Source organism: Rhinopithecus bieti, unplaced genomic scaffold (assembly GCF_001698545.2).
Source record: "Rhinopithecus bieti isolate Rb0 unplaced genomic scaffold, ASM169854v2 scaffold_44748, whole genome shotgun sequence".
In the NCBI taxonomy this organism is placed as follows: domain Eukaryota; kingdom Metazoa; phylum Chordata; class Mammalia; order Primates; family Cercopithecidae; genus Rhinopithecus; species Rhinopithecus bieti.
The window spans coordinates 1,632,779-1,653,805 of NW_016819104.1; the positions used below are offsets into that span (position 1 = coordinate 1,632,779).

A 21,027-nucleotide genomic window follows, 5' to 3' on the forward strand; every position below is an offset into this window, starting at 1 on the left:
CTCTTTTCAGTTGTCATTTACTCTTGGCTCTCAGACTACTTACCCCTGACGTTTCCAGATATTCATCTGTCTGTCTGGCTGGAGCCATCTCAGCCTGATACTCTTCTAGTTCTGGACTCTCCCCTGGTACCCTTCTAGTTCTTGACATTTCTGCTGGATTGTCTACAACCAACACCCCCTACACACATGCACGTGTGTGCGCGCACACACACACACACACACACACACACACAGAGGGAGCCTTGCAAGCTCTCATTAGCATTAAATGCCAAGTTTCAGGAATAATCAGCCTTCTTGGTTACAAGTAAAACGGAGATCGCTGCATTAATGCAGTAATGGAAATATAATGGAGGAATTTATTGTCCCTGAAAGACAATGTCTGCCACACAAACCCCATGGGATATCTCCAGACAGTAAGTAAAGCTCTACGCTTCTAATTCCTCTGGCCCATAATTATCTTGGGAAGACCGTGACCCTGCAGTTCTCTCTATTAAGAGTATATTTCCTTACAAAATGAACTGTGCTGTATTGAATAGCATCATTTTGATCACTAGAAATTGACATATTGGGCTCATTAGCCAGGAAGTTGGATAGTTAATTTATGAGGTTTCTCAGAGCCTGTCCCAGTCCACTCATTGAGGGAGCTAAACAGCCCATGATGAGATAGAAGAAAGTTACTCCAGCAGAGTGGATTTATTTTTCTATCATTACAGAGATAATGAACAGAAAACTTCCCTGGTACAGATATTGCTTTCCATCCCTTCTCCCCCCAACCCCAAAATGACTTTGCCTTATTGCAACCAGATACCATTTGATGGGCGAACAGTCTTATTCTGCTCATTAGCACCATTTCTCATCTAAAATCTTCAACTGCTGAGATAAAAAGATGATCTAAGTCTTTGCCTTTATCTTTAATATTTAAAACTGTTCACACAACCTTTTAAAAATCAAATATTGATGCTGCTACCTGTTGTTCTTCAAAGTGGAGCAATTATGTTGCAGGCCCTTCACAGTAAGTCTGCTTTTATTAGAAATGAGAATGGGGATGTTAAGGAGACATTTATTTCCTTGTCTGTGGCCTTTGCCCCCATCCCCATAGGGTGGAGAGCTAGGAAGAGCATTTGGCTCTTAATCAAGAAATGTGCTGAGGCAGCCACTTGAAAGTGCCTAGTAGGCAGGCTGGCAAGAAATACAGAGATGCTAGGAGCATCCTCAGGGTCGATTCTGCAGAATGGTACTGGGCCCTTGGAGTCATGTACCCTCCTAGGCTCTCAGCCATTTTGCCCACAGGAGGCCAGCTTCCTACAACCTCTGCAGCCTGGATTCTTGGGGAACCGCAGTTCTGGGCAATGGGATGGTTCCACACTGCCCTCTAGTGACTAGGCTCAGAAGCTACATGTATCACACAGTCCTTTGCATTCAGCAAATCACGGAGGACCTGCCCTGTCCTCTGTCAGGGACTGGGGATGTGGAGGTAAAGGAGACACATAGCCTGTTCTCCAAGCACTTCTCATAGTGGAACATGGGGGCAGATAATTACAAAGCAACGTTTATGTGTTATTACACTTAAGTTAAGGGTGTCATAGGAACTCAGGGAAACATCATCACCAAGCCTGTGGAGTTTCAAAGGCCTTTGAGGAGGTGGTCTTGACAAATGAGAAGGGGCTTTGCAAGCCTAGGAAAAGGAGATGCAGCTCAAGGCCTGACTGTGAAGGGCCTGTTGTGCCACTACAAGATTGTGGGCATGAGCAGTCAGGAGACAAAGGAATTTCGTAGAGATACTGTGTATTGTCCATTTAAGATGCACATTTTTTTTCATGTTTCAGCATCTCTTTAGGAGGCCTCCCACAAACAATGGCATATTTTATTTTATTTGTAGGTTTTTTTTTTTTTTTTTTACTTTCATGATGGTTCATAAAATCAGGATATATTTCACAACCTATGGCATATTTCAGGAAATATGGTAAAATAAGGGCTAAAATTGGGCCGTGTCTAGGGGGCAGAGAGGAGGGGTCAGAATAAGATGAGGGAGTGAATAAGATACATTAGCAGAGACAGAGAGAATGGGCAGATTACAGAGGGTTTTTAGGACGTGGAATTTATTTAAATTGTTGAATGAGTATGTGTCAGAGGTGAAAAAGGAGAAGAAGAAAAGGCTCGTCTGCTAAGTGTGTGTGTGTGTGTATAAACAACTGGAAGGAACTCGTGAAAATAGGTTTTACCATGAGCACTCAAGTTCATTGACAGCAAAAGAGGTAGGGGGATTGCATAGCAGAAATGCACCATGAAATCACCTCATTGAGTGGAAATCTGAGAGGCTTTTCAGTGGACTAGAATGGTGAAAGTGGGACAGAAAGGGTGTTAAAATGGATCAGATGATTTCATTTGGACCCTCTGGGTTTGTGATTGTCTTCTGTTTATAGAAAACAGGAGCACAGAATTGCATTTAATTGTCTCTAATTCATCTGGTGAACATGCTTTCCTGATATTAGCTGGATCAATTGTACAAATAACTTCAGAGCCACTCAATACTTTTGTCATGGATGAGACTGAAGGGTTCCATTTGCTTTCCCGTGCTAGATAACCAGAGAGCTGATTTTAGGGTCATTAGATGGCAATAAAGACTCCCCACCCCCACAGCACATACTCCACTGACTTCCCTCAGTAGGCATTTCACTATATTAAAGACACAAATTGGCTGATATAAGCGTTGCTTTGAAGCCATGAAATGGAATGTCAGTTACATAAACTGAGCCACATATTTCTGAGATATTGATTATTGCAGTATAAATCTTCTCACCCCTAAGGTAAAATCCTAGCTGGTGCTGTCAGCTACTTGATAATCATGCCATTGGGCTTTTCTTGGTTGTTGATTTTTATATTTTATTCCTATTAGGCAAAGACCAGGCAAGAGGGAGAAGACCGTTGAAAGAGGTGCGGTGGGAGTGGAGGTGGGGGTGCACATCACAGAGGAGACACTGAGAATGGGGGCTTGCCTCAATATAGAAATGTAGCAAATCTGGAGAATTGGTGTAGGAGGGCAGAGCATAAAAATGGGACATTATTTCCTAGGAAAAGTGTCTTTTTAAAACATAATTTATTTCCATTTGTAGTGGGAAAGGTTTGGACAGATGTGCATTCAAATTCTCCCTCCTTTTCTTGCTAGCATATGGCCTAGGCAAGTTATTTAACCCCTCAGAGCCTGGTGTTCCTTCTTTGTGACTCAGATATAGTAATAGTTCCTACCATACAGATTTTGATGGAAAGTAAATAATAGAACTATGTGAAGCCCTAGCAAAGAATCTGTCACACAGTGGGTGTTTGGCACCTACTGTCACAGATCCTCTGTGCAGACCCTTCCCAGCAGCTGCTCCTGTTCCAATCACTCCGGGAACACTGGACTCGTCACTATTGCCATTCCCTTTGCATGCCTTATATTTGCTCATTCCCAAGCTTTCACTGATTTTATTCCCTATTCTAGGTATCTCCAGATGACTACATCCTATCCGTACTCCAAGACCCATTTCAAATGCCCACTCCTCTGGGAAATGCCTGTTGTACCCATGGACACAAATCATCTCTCCTCCTTAGAGCCAATAACACATGCTCTAAGACCCATTTCAAATACCCAGTCCTCTGGGAAATGCCCCGGTACCCATGGACAAAAATCATCTCTCCTCCTTACAGCCAATACAGCAGCTCAGCAGGCAGTCAGCATGGGCTCTTTCATAGGTATTATCCCTTACACTTATAGATCTGCAGCCTTTTTACCCTCACTGAGCCTCAGTTTCTTCATCAAATGGTGATAATAAAAATATTCACTTCATGGGGTAGTGACAAGTATCAAGTTGCTAATGCATGCATAGTTGCAGCCATATAGAGCTCCATAGACGGTGGTGATATTGATGGATGATTATTAGTAGTATATCTCGATTTGACCTCTAGTTAGAAAATGTAATCTCCTTGGTTGTCTGCTTCTAGAAAGGATGCATTCAGTTTCTAGAAATTTCCGTGGTCACACCTCACTTGTTAAGGGCTTCAGTAGTAGATAGCATCAGTGGTGAATCCAATAATAAGTGCATGAAGGGTAGAGACCTGTTTGGATTTTGGTTGTGGGTGATGTTTGTTTATCAGTTTAGGACCCAACGCCTTGATTCCATGGCACAGAAAATGTTCATTACACTTGCAGAGCCACTGAGAAATGCAAATACGTGAAAACTGGACAGCAATGTGAAATATCAAATGCACAGTCATTAACTGACAAGACCAGGAGCTTTGATGAATAGAATAAATGATTGACCTTCAAGATGGGAGCAGAGATTATGCAATCTTGGGAGGAGGAAGAAGCAGTGAAATGAAAGCCTCTGGGAATTCTTCTATCATCCCCCACCAAATATACCTGTGAACAAAAGGTTTCCCACTTTTATGTCATTTATCTTTTCAGGTTTTTTTTTAATGATGTTCAGATTCAACCAAATTCTTAGGAGAGATATTAAGAGGCTTATAATTTAGATAATGGGACACATTATGTATTCCTAGTAAATAGCACCAAGCTATGCATTACTGAGTTTCAACATCAATAGATTCTAACTGCCAACCCAGGCGACTGTCACTTGGCTGCTCCCAGGGTGGTTGGCCCATAAAACGTGCAATGTGAATCACACACACAAAAAGAAAGAAACCTCAACAGATAGAGGGCTATCTGTCTATTTTGGGGATAGGAAACAAATATCAGTTACTGGCACTAGATGCCTAATTTATTCATGGAGTGTTTAAGCCTCCTCAGAGCCTGGTATCCTCAGCAGCTGCTCCGCTGGCCACTCCTTAATATAGCTGTGTTTGCATGAGGGAGGGCAGCCTGGGAGGGAAGACTGACCAGGCTGTACTTCCAGTATGGCAGCCACTAGCCACATGCTGCGATTGAGTCCCTGAAATGTGGTGAGTTCAAATTGTAATGTGTTTTGAGTACAAAATACATATTACATTTCCAAGATTTATGAAAAATGAGTGTCCAACACCTCATTCATAATTATTATATCTATTATATGTTGAAATAATATGTTGAATATATTGGGTTACATGAAATATACTCCTAATGTTAATCTCACTGTTTTGTGTCCTTAATGTGGCTACGAGAAAATTTAAAGATTGCAGATGTAGCTTGCCTTCTGTTTCAGTTGGATAGCTGCTGTGTTGTACAGGACTCTTGTAACAGCCCAGGTTATACCATCAGATGTGGTTGTCTGCAGAGTATTTCCTTTCATTTTAAAAATCATTCTGTTTATTTTCAAAATTCAAACAATATGAAAGAGCACAAAATGATAAATGAGTCTTGCATCCTATCCCCTCCTTTTCCCGCATTTCTTTCTGTCCCTTCTCCAGAGGCCAGCTCCCAATGTCCTGAATACTGCCCCAAAGATATCCGACAGACAAGAGAGATGATGCTCCTCCATACTGCCACCATCTCCACCACTCCCTGCTGTCTGTCACACACCTGGCCTGTCTCACTGATTTACACTGCCTGCTGACCGCTGTGGCTATCTGAGTGCGTCCTAGAGCACAGCACTCACAGTGAGCGAGAGACTATAGGGGCAAAGGCACCATGGGAAATAAATATTACATCTTTAACTTGCATACAATGAAATGAGGAATGAGCAACGAGACTTACTATCTAATTATCCCCCAAGCATTTGCTATTTCTACTTTCTTTGAAAAACTGGCATCAAGGATGTTAACATCTGACCAGTGACGACCACACGGGGAATGTTAAGAAAATGATCTATGGACCCTGCCAGTGTCCTGTGCACCACTGTGTCCCACAGGCACCCCTTAAAAGGCATTTTCCTCTTTGGAGATAAAATAACTGGAGATCGGGAGTTATTTGCCTAAAGCCCTGTGAATCAGGGATTGAATTAAATGACATTAAACTAGAAATAAGCTTTCTAAGGCAAGTGTTAGTATGTTAATTAAAGCAGCCTAACCTTGAATGTTCGTAGTTTAGGGAAAAACGGTGGCCTGAAGATGAATCAATGTATAACCTACTACATATATTTAGAAAGAGCTTTAGTGCTATATCTTTATAATTATCAAAGCAATTCCTTAAGGCATGAAGGGAGGATGGAGAAAGGATATACTGTGCCCCTTCCTCCCTGCACTGAAGAACTGTCAGACTCAGTTCAAATGAACATCAAAGGAAGCCCAGAAGAGGAAGACATCAGATTCCCGAGTCCTACCTCAGACCTACTGAGGCAGAATGGGGGATGGAGCTTGGACCAGGTACCCAGATGATGCTCAAAGCAAAACCTTATCCATTTTCATTCAACAAATGGAAACTAAACATTTTTCAGGAATCAAGAAAGATAAATAGACATCCAGTCATGCCTATATTATCCTTACAAAAAATTAAATATATTAAATATAGTATAGATTTATGTGATATAATGAAGAAGTTATATATTAAAATATGTTAATATATTACATATTTACATATAATATATTAAATATATTTGATAAAGCATATTTTAAGCACACAAAGCAAAGACGTGTACTCAACCCAATCTTGATTTGGGCTGGCATTGACAGCTAAGGTGGGTCCCCACCTCATGAAAAGAGCAGCAGCACAAGCAATTCCACTGGGGACATACTGCTAATCAATCAGCTGGTGCCATCTTGGTTCCAGTAACTTTATCCAGTTGGCATAAGACTCCAGCCACTCACTAAGTAAGAAGTTAAAAAAAAAAAAAATTGGATCCAGACAACCAACAATGAAGGGCTTGGCAAGAACTCTCCAGGCTCTCCACATGCTCGTGGGCTAAGGTTTAAAGCAGAGTTTTAACCCAGGTAAAGGAATTGGAGAACTAAACCAGAAACCCAGACTGAACTGGGGTCATTCGGACTAGGCCTGCTTGTTGACGGTTAAGAGAAGCACGGTGAAGCATAAGGAGATTGGCTTTGAGATCGAACACTCTTGCATTCACAGTCTGGCTCTTGAACCCGCGGGCCGTAGGAGCTGAGCACGTGGCACCACCCTCCTACTGGAAAATGGGAAGCTCATGCAGACCTCGCAGGTTTTGTGTCAGGATTTTAAATGTTCATAAGGCATCTGAGCAGACGCAGAAGACAAATTATCAAATTTAAATTTTACTTATAATATGAAATTATTAACATAACAATATTAAACTAATAAAACCATTGGTTGGCAGTGGTGGTTCAGTAAGAAAGAAATACATGGGACTCGCCCCTGGAAACCCACATACCAGGATTGTGAGGGAAAAACTCATTCCAGGCACCACTCTCTGAAGTGTGACTTCCTGGTCAGAGGCTGGGCAGCCTGAAATAGGTGAAAGGCTTCAGTGCCAATGACTACGTGTGGCAAGAACATGTTCGGCCTAATGCCGGTCATGAGCCCATGGTATCCTTGGATTGGATGGAGGAAAGGGAGCATTCTCTTGACTTAGCCCATGCCTTAGTGAACCAGGCAATATCATTCACACCTGTTCTCTGTGTCTTCTGTCATTACCACCATCAAACAAGTTGAAGAGATGCTTCACTGCAATAGTGCCACCTAGCATCCCTGCAGAGTGTGCAAATAAATCATCTGTTATTTGAAGAGTCAATATTATCAAAACAGATTCAATGTTTTACTAATAATAGCATTAATATAATAAGCAGCACATGTGATCATTTCATCTAGTTTTTCAGTGTAGATGCCAAAATCCTATTCTTTTTACAGAGGAAACACAGGCTGATTCAAATGGGTGGGTAAGAGAAAGATCAAAGTAAACTTAGCATTACTAAGGAAAAAAACCACTATTTTCCCTGCAGGGTTAAGAGTAGTGGGTGAAATCTTAGAAGTACGTCAATTCCTGTACCCAGTCCCACCAATGGTAACTCAAAGCAGATCACTCCATTCTGGTTCCATTTTCTTATGTACCTACATCTAAGCCGCTCTCTTCCTAACAGCCCCAGCCTATGAGCTCCAAATATTTTCCTTCTTCTTTCTTTCAAAGATGCATTGCAAAAAAAAAAAAAAAAAATGCATGCCTACTCCTAAAGCTCCACACCCTCTGCCACCAAGCTCTCATCTAGCCTCTAATGTTTTCCATTTGTAATCAATACTATGAAATCTACATAGCATAAAACATCTGGACAAACACTGAGAAGAGCCCAGTATCTAGATACATAGTGTCATGTAAATGGCAGGTCCAGATGTCAACTTGAATTGTTTCTATTTTTCTGTAGGCTGTGGTAGTTGTATATACACACACTTATTATAGTACTCTAGCATTTCTAACTTTGAGTCAGTATTCTTAGGTACCCTCAGCATAAGATAATTTAAAGGAAAAGCAAGAGAATAAGAGGAGGGGGAAGTGTGCTACACAAAGCAAGAAACAGTCAGTGGGTTGATTTCTAATCTTGGGTTTGCTGCTTGTTTGCATAATCCTGGACAGCTCACTCAACCACTCTGTGTCTCAGTTTCCTGGTTTATTGAATAAGAGGTTGGGCTTGATGATCTCTGAAGTCCTTTAGCTTTAGAATCCACACACCCCTAAGTTTGCTAATCTGTGTGTCTGCTATGCTGCACTGAAGCCAATGATTTGACTCCAGTTTTTGGCACTAATTTTTTTTCTTGCATTGATGCTTCCAGAGTTCCCAGGTAAGCAAGCAGCACACTGGCTTTTTGTATTCACTCTGTACGAATCAACCCTTTGATCTCTTGAGCTACTTTGCAGAAAACTAGACTAAGTGGTGTTCTTAAATCTCAGACTCACTAATTACATTGCAAAGAAGGCCTATTACACACCTCAGCAGAGTGGCCAGAGACATATAACAGGAAACTTCTGTTGCAAAGAAAGGTCACCTAATTCATGACATGGCTATTGGACCTTCTTCACTGAGTGGCCTTCCAACATTATGGGCTCAGCCATCTAGTTGCTCAGCACTAGGAAAGGCAGGTATGACCCATCTCTCAACTCCCAGCAAGCGGGGATTGGAACTGCCCTGTCACCCTGGGTCTAGACCGGGTCTGGACAAATTAAACCCAATCTGGCATAACGATGCAGGCATCGTATTTTAATTAAGAATTGATTCCTAACCCCAGAAGCTTTTTAAAAACTTACCTCATCTCCCCAACACTCTTCCTACCAACTCTGACTTCTCTTTCAAAGAGCTATAGAATGTGCAGTCAAATAGGCCTGGGCTAGAATTCTGGGACTGCCAATTTCTAACTGTGGTGCTTTAAGTAAAATTCTTTAACCCCTTTGAGCTTCTGTCTCCTCAAACGTAGAATATGGATAATGCCTTCCTCACCTGGGCAGCATAAGGATGAAATGAGATGATGTATAGAAAGGGCCTGAATACACAGCCCAGAGTACACCACAGTCAAGCCACTGTTGTGGATGTTGTGATCCATCACCACCCAGTGTGTTTATAGTTACGTGTTTTATAGTTATAGTAAAAGAAAAATCTGTTGATTCAAGCTCATTCTTGTTGGTTAAAAAAAAAAAAAAAAAATCTGCTGAATAAGACTGTATCCCAAATCCCAAAGGCAGGAATGCCAACTCTCCTATGTTATCAGTGAACAGGGCCCAGGTGCCAATTCCATATAGAATAGTAAATAAATAAAAAGGACGTTATTACATTTCTGAAATGTACATGGTCACTGAGAAATGGGAGTGCACCCTCTCTACAGTGACTTGGAAGCTGCTCTTTGAAACCCTGGGAAGACCATGAGCTTTGGGTCATGAGGATTTGAATTCTAGTCCCCTCACTTATTCCTTTTGTATTTTTGAGTAGAACTCTTAGCCTACCTGTACCTGGTTTTCTAATCTAAAAAGTGGTACAACACCTGACACATAGTAAATCCTCCAGATTAGTAGGTGTCCTCCACCCTTCCTTTCCTAACTAACTGGGTTAAGAATGCAAGTAGCTCCTGTACACGTCAGATGGGCCATCTCTTCCTTCTACAAGACTGAAATTCTATTTCCTCTCAGCTACTCCATGTGTAGTGTTATATTTCCGTTTAAGCTGTAGAGAATTATTTTTTACTATATTAGAGGAGATCTGAGTCAGACTGCCTTGAGAGAGAACGTATCAGAAACCTCACATAATCTTTGTGTCACATCAAGCAAGTAGCTACTTATTGAATCTTTTGGAATTTCTGAAGGTAAGATTTCCCCTAGCTTAGCTTTCTGCAATAAACATCCACCCTACAAGCGCTATCTCCATTAAACCAAAAGACCTTTGGCATGTGTATTTTGTGAATTGGTCTTTGTAAAAGATATACCTCCTCTTCTTTTTTATTTCAAAATATGAGTTTATACAACATCTAAAACCAAAAACAATAAGGGATTTACATCAAAATAATCTCCATGGTCCCATCTATACTCAAGGATAAACCTGCCTTGTTCTTTAACAAGAAAAGTTAAATTATTTCTTTAAAATTGTTCTATCATTCAGATGTGCATTTTTTCAAACTGGTTCTCCTTCCATGTGACTGGCATTTGGAAGACAGTCTTTGTATAGCTGACTTTTAAAATTATGTGATGTAGGAAATATATAGATAAAATGCATGTGTTTGTATTATATATAATATACATATATGTATATGTAATATATACAGATATAGATAAGGTAGCCATATAATATATGCATGTATATATACACACATGCATATTTGTATAATATATATAACTCTTTATGTGTGGTATCAGAACAACTACTTGGTTAAGAGCTATTTGAACAGATGTAATAAAGAAGGCAAACAGAATTTGAAAATAAGGGTAGTGGTTAATTGATGTGTTAACTTGGCTGGGACATGGCACTCAATATTTGGTCAAACATTAATTGGGATATTTCTGTGAGAGTGTCTATGGATGAGATAAACATTTAAATCAGTGGAATTTGAGTAAAGCAGATTGCCCTGCATAAGGTTGATGGGCCTCATCCAATCAGTGGAAGGCCTCAAGAGATCAAAAACACTGCACTCCCTGAATAAGAAGGAATTCTGCAGCAGGGGACCTTCAGAGGTAAAATGCAGCATCAGCTCTTGTCTCCAGCCTGCAGGCCCACCCTGCCAATGTCCATTATTAGATGAGACAATTTCTTAAAATCTCTTTATTTTACGTGTGTGTGTGTGTGCGTGCACACGTGTTGCCTCTTTATTTTACCTATATATATGTATACACACACACCATTTTACCTATATATAATACACACACACACATACTATTCTGTTTCTCTAGAGAACCCTGAGTAAACAGTAAGTAATCCTAAACATCCTGAACTCCAAAATACTGTGAGGCTCCTACACTCTCAACCCACCTCTTGAAGAAAATGCCGTAATATTACGTTGTTAAATAACCATCTTTGGCTGGGTGTGGTGGCTCACGCCTGTAATCCCAGCACTTTGGGAGGCCGAGGCAGGTGGATCACCTAAGGTCAGTAGTTCGAGACCAGCCTGGCCAACATGGTAAAACCCCATCTCTACTAAAAATACAAAATTTAGCCGGGCATGATGGCAGGTGCCTATAATCCCAGCTATTCGGGAGGCTGTGGTGGGAGAGTCGCTTGAACCCAGGAGGTGGAGGTTGCAGTGAGCCAAGATCACGCCACTACACTCCAGCCTGGGTGACAGAGTGAGACTCTGGCTAAAAAAAAAAAAAAAAAAAACTGCACAACTTAACACTTTCCAGTGGTTAAAAGCATAGCTTTAGAGCCAAAGATAGCTGAGGTCAAGTTCTGACCCCCGATTGATGGCGGTTTGCTTCTATGGAAAGTGCCATAGAAACCAGGTAAGACAGGTATGCCCTGTGGGAGGCCTTCCCTCCACATGTGGGTTTAGCCTAATATCTTCCCACTGAGAATAAGCAAATGGTAGGGTGTCAAGTACCACACCATGTTTGGTGCTGGGTTTGGTGAGGGAGAAATTGTGATGATTAACAGAGAAAGTTCAGGTTCAGAATTTACCACCAACCCCTGTGACACCCCGTAAAGGTTCTAACCAAGATGCCATCTGTTATGAACAGGATCGTAGATGACTTTCAAAGAAGGAAAATTTTTCTTACCTTAAAAATGCATTGACTGGCTGGGCGCGGTGGCTCACGCCTGTAGTCCCAGCACTTTGGGAGGCGGGCGGATCACAAGGTCAGGAGATCGAGACCATCCTGACTAACACAGTGAAACCCCATCTCTACTAAAAATACAAAAAATTAGCCGGGTGTGGTGGTGGGCGCCTATAGTCCCAGCTACTCGGGAGGCTGAGGCAGGAGAATGGTGTGAACCCAGGAGGCGGAGCTTGCAGGGAGCCGAGATGGCGCCACTGCACTCCAGCTTGGGTGACAGAGTGAGACTCCATCTCAAAAAAAAAAAAAAAAAAAAAAAAAACGTTGACAAATTTTTTTTCCCTCTAACATGATGGTGTCACCAGAATGAAAAAAGATGACCCCATTTATTAGAGGCCCTGAATCACAGACAGCTTCAAAGCACTGTGTTTGCTATGCAAGGATATCTAATTTTGCAAAATAAATACACCAGGCTAAAATTTTTGCTTTGCAAAAGAATATATTACTTCTAGATGGTTTCAAGTTATCAAGATAATATTGATTGACATAAAACCTGGACAGGCATATCTGTGGAGGACCTATTACCTGCTTCCCTCAATATATGTAGCTCCAGTCTCAAACCAGTATGAATTCTGCAGGTGAGGAAATTGAGGGACTTCCTTAACCTTCAGGTTTCTCGAAGCCTCCTCCTGGGATGAACTTCAGCAGCCTAGTGTCCAGTTATAGTCCTCTCTTTTCCTGAAAAAGATCCCACTTTTTCTGGAACTACCTAAGATCTGCAAATACAGACTGGAGAAGAAATGAAAATCCCCAACATATTTTTTATTTACTTATTTTTAATTTTAATTTTAATTTTTTTTATTTATTTGTTTTTGAGATGGAGTCTCACTCTGTCACCCAGGCTGTAGTGGTGCGATCTCAGCTACTGCAACATCCACCTCCTGGGTTCAAGCGATTCTCCTGCCTCAGCCTTCCGAGTAGCTGGGATTACAGGCACACACCACCACACCCGGCTAATTGTATTTTTAGTAGAGACGGGGTTTCACCATGTTGGCCAGGCTGGTCTCAAGCCCCTGACCTCAGGTGATCCGCCTGCTTCGACCTCCCAAAATGCTAGGATTACAGGCATGAGCCAATGTGCCTGGCCCCCCAACGTATTTTTTTTTTTTTATCTGAAATGAGCAAGGACACTCGCGTTTTCTTACATCGAGATCATTAGTCTTGGAATCAGAAGACCTGGGTTTGCCACCTGCCACTGTGTGATTCTGGATAAGTCACTGAACCTTCACCAACCCCCACTTCCTTTGCTGTTAAAATGGATAGCACACACATCTCACACCTTATTTTGCAGTGAATTAAGATAAAACAAAAAGAACTGTGAGGCAGCCAGAGGCAACCTGGACATCCCTTGCAGCTTCAACTTCTCCATTCTGTTTTGTTTCCTGGTCTGTATAATACAACTTTTTTCAACATGCTGTGCACCAAAGTAGTTCATTGAAAACACAGTAATTAGCATTCAAGATAAAATGACACTACTGCAATGTTAATTACTACAGTGCAGATGTACCCTTAGATATCATACATAATGTTGTCAAGCCTTTATTTTTAAATTAAAGTGCAACAAACCATACCCTGGCTACACAGCTTTTTTTTTGATTAATACAAATTAATGTTATTTTCGTGTCTAGAGAAAGAGTGGGGATAAGGGGGTGTTGCATCTCATTGTGAGAACACGTAGGAAAATGAGAGCAGTTATGGATTGCCCATAACTTTGTGCCCCCATTCAGGTCTCTCCATAATGGAGTGTGAGCTCCATGATGGCAGGGAGAGGGACTGGCTTTGCTCACAGTCATACTGTCCCCAGCTCCTAGCACACAGTTAGGTGCACTGAATGTTTTGTTCTGAGTAAATGGCCAACTGAATGAATGAATGAAGACAGAGCCATGTATGCAGAAGGGGTCTGGAAGTGGGATCGAAGAACTAGAAGGCACTCTGGTGTATTCCTGCTTCTGGTTTGGGATTTGCTTCGTGGCCTTCAAGATGATCTTGCATTCTCCTCATGTCTAGTGCCTTAAAATCCAAAATGAGAGGCCAGTGAATCCTCACAAGGCAGAAGTTAGCTCCAGTTCTTCAGGATGACATTTAACAAGCAACATTATATTCCACCAGGCTCTGGGAATTTGGGAAGACATGGGGAAGAAAGATCAACGAGAAACCTTCAATATCACCTAGGCACCCATGCCATAATAGCCAAGAGTAAGGGAAGGAAGAGAATGAACATTTGTGACCATTGCATGTATTAACTAATTATCACAACCTCGTGAGGGCAATTTTTACAAACTTTTTATTGTTGTAAAATACATATAACATAAAATTTACCATCTTAACCATTTTTAGTGTACAATTCAGTGGTGTTAAGTACATTCATATTGTTGTACAACCATTACCACCATCTGTTTCCAGAACTCTTTTTATTTTGCGAAACTGAAACTTTATACTCATCAAATACTAACGCTCTCTTCCTCCTTCAGTCTCTGGCAATCACGATTCTACTTTCTGTTTCTATGATTTTGGCTACTTTAGATACAGCATACAAGTGGAATCCATTTACATTTAAAGTAATTACGGATGAGAAGGGACTTTGTCATTTTGCTATTTGTTTTCAATATGCCTTATAGCTTTTTTGTCTGTCATTTTCATGGAGGAAATTCTGTTATCTCTATGGTTAAGAAAACTGAAACTTCCAGAAATTTAGTAAACTACCCTAGGTCACATGGCTAATGAGAGGCAGACTGAGAATCTTTTGACTCCAGGGCCCCTGATTTTTCCACCCGCTGGTGCCAATGTGTTTCCCAAGTACTGGGAAAATTCAGGCAAGCATAAAATGTAGTCAGTGCCTTGATTCAATGGGCAAGAATTTTCTTGGGAACATTAGACAGACATAGACAAAAGGATTTCTAGAAGTGTTAGGAAGCCCAAGATACTTGCCCAATTACACAAAGCATGCATGTCATAGGAACCTGGAGCAATGTTTTTTGTTGCCTTTTATACCACAGAATGTCACTGGATTGAATCCCATGGTTCTGTGCTTAATGTCATTTGAAGGGAATTACAGAGATCCAGCCCTGCTGTGTGGGATCTACTCCCCATAGCAGATGGATGCAGCAATACATAGTAAATGCTGTAATAATGTGCACACTGTTTGACCTGAAATTTGCATAATGAAATATCTCTGGATTAGTGAAAAGATTGATCTGTAAGGATGTTTATTACAGATTTTTTCTTTACAATAGTGAAAAAGTGAAAGGACTGTAAAGATTCAACAATCAGCTATGTATTTTTACGTGGAAATATGATGTAGACATTTCAAAGTGATATTGCTAAAGAATAGTTAATGACATGGAAATATCTATATGTTAGTGAGAATAACATATAAAGTCATATACATACAAGTGAAAAGCATTATATATTTATAATGCACATATATAAAATGATCTCATTAAAATATGGGTCTATAGGTATGAGTGTGAAAATTATATGCCAAAATATTAGTGGTGATTACTATTTAATTGTGAAATTGTGGTCTATTTGCTGTCCCATATCTTTCAAACCATATAATAATGCCTATGTATTATCTTAACAATTAGGAAAAATAGGTTATATTTAGAGATGGAAGTCATGTCAAACACAAATCTGTCTTGAGCTATTGCACTGCAAAGGAAGTTATGGGAAATAAAAAGAAGACAACTTCTGGTTATCTCACACTAACTAAATAGACATTTACTTGAGCCTGGAGAATGGGAGTGAAGTCATTGGCATGGATCATTTGGTTGCAAGGGATAGATAACTTGAGGTTAAAAAATGTGTTGGTAAGGCATAGAATATTACAAAGTACAGTTCAGGCCTCTAGAAGGAACTAGATCAAAGAGACACAAAGACATCTGAAGCTAAGTAGTTATTCTCCCCATTCCCTCCCCTCTTCCCCAGTGTGTGGTCTCCTCTGTCAATGTTGGGACATCTGCCTCAGTCCCCTCTCTCTGATCTGACTTTCTCTGCTTAACAGTATGGTTGGGACCAGGTGACCTTGCAGTTCAGGAACTCAATAGTTTCTGTTGATAGTTCCAGATTTCATAGGAGAAAGAAGATGACTGACTTAGTGTATATCAGCTCCCTTTTGCTACATAACAAACCACCCCAAACTTTAGAGACTTAAATAATTTTTGAGCTCCAAGCCTATGGTCAGTGGGCATTTCTGATCTGGGCCAGGCTAAGCTGATCTCAGCTGGGCCAGTCAGCTAGTGGATCAGCCACAGAATAGCCAGTCTAGACAGCCTCTCCTGGGACGGCTCTCCTCACTATGGTCCCATCCTCCAGCGGGCTAGCCCAGGCTCATTTGCATGGTAGAGGCCGAGGCTGACATGAGCTCCATGCAGTCACTGCACCACATTGCCATTTCCATATTTCCATATAGTGTCGATGTACCAGGGGAAGGTGAGTCTAGGGAATCCACTGTTTCAACCTGGAAGTGACACTTGTCATGACCCCTCCCAGCTCATGGCCCCCACCAGTCACATGGGCTCCATTCTACAGTAAGGTAGCAGGAAACAAAATGAGTCACTGGAGTATTTGGTGAGCATTATGGTCTCTGCCACAGTGAACAACCCAAGAGCTACTCATTCACAACACCAGTGTCAGAAAGGTGGAAAGGGGGCAGGCAAATGATAGTGCTATAGAGCATATATATGAAAACCACACATCTAATGAAGGTATCAGAAGTTACAGGAAGCCCTTCAGGAATCACTAGGGCTGAAGGCTTGGCCCAAAGAAGTCAGAGTAAGTAGGAAGAAAATCCGAGTAGTTCAGCCTCCTGTAACCCAGAAACACGCCTTCCAGACTCATTCAACGTCTCCCCTAAGCTCTAGATCCTACTCCCAAAGCTAAGCCAACCCAAGAGAGTAGGAAAGTAGAGTTTCAGGTGGGAACGAGCGTTCTAGAATCAATTGTTGTTGAGAAGTGCTAAGGTCACAGTCAGGAAAATGAACCTGAACATCAAATCCCAACAAGAAAAGAAAGAAGGAAAAGGAATGCCCAGCAGTCATGTTAGCAGTTTGGAGGGGCTGGAGCAAGATGGAATCAGGAATAAGGAATAAGTCTAGGAATCTGTGAAACTGGAAGCTTGAGTGAATCCCTTCAGTTTAACACTTGAGGCCCACAAGCTATGAAGATTCTGTGCAATGTCTGGTTGCAGGGCAGGAAAAGGACCTAACCAAGACACACCATATAGGATGCTTGAGAATTCAGACCTAGGCTTTCCATCTCCCACGAGTGTCTGCTTCTGTTCACTCATTTTCTCTTCCCTGTCTCATTTGGCCTTCTTAGTATCTCACCCCTTGCTAACTGCTTTCTCCAATTTCTCAGCTGAGATTTAGAACTCTTGCAGTATCTTTCCATTCCAAACACAGTAAGAAGGACAAGTTCATTTTTTATAAGATGCAATGCACAAAATATTAGTCACAATTGATGAAGTCTCCTGTGAGTTCTTACCTCAAATTCCTAAGCCATCATGTGGTTTATGCCTCACAGAAATTACCATAGATCCCACATATACCCTCTGGGGCAGCTGCCACTCTCTACTCCACATGTGGATTTAGCCCATCTTCCCATCAAGAGGAAGCAAAAGGCGTTGATCCAAGCACCATGCTGGGTTTGGGGAGGCATAGAAGAAGGAGGGCCTTGCTTGACCTGTTGCTAATTGCCTTGCAGGTCAGTGGGACCATGTACAACACTGGAAGACATGTATCCCTTCGCCTGGACAAGGAGCACTTGGTCAACATATCTGGAGGGCCCATGACATACAGCCACCGGCTGGAGGAGATCCGACTACACTTTGGGAGTGAGGACAGCCAAGGGTCGGAGCACCTCCTCAATGGACAGGCCTTCTCTGGGGAGGTATGTTAGTCTGTCAAAGTACTAAGGTTAAATGTCAACATACAAGATTGGGTGCCTGTTTATGTCCAAGATGGGATAACATAACAAAGAGATTTTCCCTAATCTATGAAATGAGAAGGCCCATGCCTTCTTTCTCCATCTGTCTTTTGCAAATTGGCATCAAAGTCAATAACAAGCTTCTAGTATTTTCCAGGGAAGGCTACAATGAAACTAGCTCTTTCCTTCTGAGACACTGGTGTGGCTCTCTTGAGACTCATGCCCAATGATATTTCTAGAGCATTATTTCAACCCTAAACCCTCACCTTATATATATAATACGTCTTTACTTACACCTATCTGGGTGATCAGCCTCTCATGTGTCACATATGATAGCACAGATTCCATAACTTTTCTTTTGAATATAATGAGTCATATTTGCATAAAACTATAATATACCGTAAAATAAGTGTCAGGCAACTCAATAGGCTTCCTGAGTTTCTGCAAAATGGAAATGTCACTGTGTGCCACCATCAACCCAGACAGAACTCAAGCCACAGCAGAGAGCCCAACCACAGTTTCATTTATAGGACAAAAGCTATGGTTTAAACAGTTGTCATCTGTGGTGTGACACTTCACAAGCAGAGTGTAGGTAATTTGATCTCTTTTACCCCCATTATACTGGAGGGTGTTTATGAACTAGAGATCAGGGGTCCTTAGACCCTAAATGCCCTGTAACTAGGTTTCTGTTTAAGAGTCCTCAATAACTGATGTCAGGAAGGCTTTGAAATTACAAAAATACGTATCGCATGTGGTCTTTTCATTTTTTTAAAGTTCATGTATAAATCTGGCCTTGTTTTTAGTGTATTAAGGCCAAGCACTAGGAAACAGACCCACAATCTTAATGAGTCCAGCAGCCAGATTTTAATGTGCATTCAAAATGCATCAATAAGAGCCTGCCTAGGCACTCATCTAGTTACCAGGGATACAGAGATTGAAAAAAAGAAAGGCTCCTACCACAGAGGAACTCAAAGAGTGCTATATTCAAGTCATTAAAGTATAATATCATGCTGTAATGGGGATGTACAAAGGCCCTGGCAAACTCAAAGGAAGAAGTGACAAATTTTGCTCGAAGGGATCAGGAGAAGCTTCACAGAGAAGGTGCCCTTTGAACTGGGCTGTAAAGAGAGGCAATGAAGAACAATTTTAAGACCATCAGCTTTGGAGTCCAGTGACCTGAGTTTTGTAGTCTTGCTTTGATACGCACTGTGTGATCTTGGGATGTTACTTGAGCCTTCTAAGGCACAGTTTAGATACCTCTAGAGGTTATTTTAAAAATTAAGTGGGATTCCAGATGTAAGAACACTGAGAGTACTCAATGATTGATAAACAACGATAGCAGGAAATGAGGGCTAATGTGAGCAAAAGCCCCAAGGCATGTCAGGGCAGTGTGTGCTGGAGAAGCTGCATGAAGATTTCATCTAGCATTTTATCTGTGATCTATTAATAATGACTGTATAGACAACAGGGTTGAGCTGTAGTATGGATCTCCCTCCTGGATCTGTAGGGGAAAAAATGCTAGGATTGATTAGGGATGTCTGCCAAAGGCATTGTAATGCCAGGCTCCCAAGTTGCAGATTCTGAACTAGAGTACAAGAAGAAATACAGTGAAAGCAGGGCAGAAACTCAGAATTTGAGCATAACTGGGTACTTCCAGTCTGAATTAGAGAATATTCAAAATTAGATGAATTCTTGCTCTTAAGTTATTTTAAGGTTTGTAATTATTTTATCCGTTGGCTTACTTGCTCATTTTTTTCTTTTCTGTTATTTCTTTTTCTCCCCCATATCCTGTCATATTCCAGCACCTATCACAGCACTGCCTCAGAGTAGAAATAATTTTTAAATGAATAATTGATAAAATGTAGACGTTCACTAGGCTAAAATCTTTACATTGTATTATTCTTTAGTGACAGTTGTTTCTTCAGTATATGGTAAGGGTGCTTTGTAACTTATACATGAACCACAATTTTAGAGTAAATGAGTGCTTCCAAAATCCCTAAGGGAAACATATAGTAATTTGATCTCTTAGTGTATGAATTTTCCTAGACCTACCCCAGACCACAGGTATCAGGTACACCAAAGAATTTGCATTTCAAAAGTTCCCAGGAGAGTCTGACGATTAGGTTTGTGAAGCATTTCCACAATGGTACATTATTATGTGTTCCCAGTGAAGAAAGCAATGAGTGAAGAAAACATGTAAGCAGGGTTGCAAATCACAATGAACTGGGAAGCCTTGTCAAAATAATTTCCTCTCAGTCCTTCCCAAAACCAACTGAATCAGAGTCTCAGGATATAGGGTCCAGGTTTGTACATTTGTAAAACTTTCCCCAAGAAATTTTGTTTAGCGACCGCTATGCCAATTTTAGGTGAAACTCCGCCTGAATTATCCCAGTTTTCTAAACAAAGGGGACTTAATCAACAAAATCACACTGCATAAAAGGGGGGGAAGGAGCACACTTTGGTAATTGTCCCCTGGAAATGGCAAGGCTGGGTGCTGTCTAGACTGATGAGACTTGGAAAACAGCTTCCCAAGTAGGGTGGTCACACACACACATCCACTGCTTCAATGTAGGCTTGAGCACTGGCCTCATCATAGGTATAATTATACCTTGCCCCGGGTAGATGCATTCATCGAATCACATTTCTTTCCAAACCTCTCAATGTCAGGGGTCTATGGACGAACTGGTATGGGTTTAGGTGCAAGAGACCAGAATTTCAGAGTCCCCAAAACAATGTTATATGCAAAGTAGTGCGATAAGCAGTTGACCTTTGAGATCCCATTTAAGGATTTCAGCCAGCAACAAGAGTTTGGCATCTTCTATGTAGCCTAAGGGAAGACACCTATGGCCAATGGGTGGAAGCTACATAAAGATGAAATTCAGCTACATATGTGTTCTAATGATGAAAACGATACACTGATGAAATGAGTTTGCCTCTGAAAATTGTGACTTCCTATTACTGGAATTATTTTATTTATGTA

At 41.2% G+C, this 21,027-nt stretch overlaps 1 protein-coding gene across 1 annotated transcript in view; it reads left to right on the plus strand.

The window, feature by feature from the left end:
• The window catches only part of CA10 (carbonic anhydrase 10 (inactive)), a 552,992-nt gene that overhangs the window by 421,632 nt on the left and 110,333 nt on the right, over positions 1 to 21,027 (plus strand). The window contains exon 5 of the mRNA XM_017858264.1: positions 17,826 to 18,011. Within this exon, the coding sequence (XP_017713753.1) occupies positions 17,826 to 18,011 (186 nt within the window). The remainder of the gene's footprint in view (positions 1 to 17,825; positions 18,012 to 21,027) is intronic.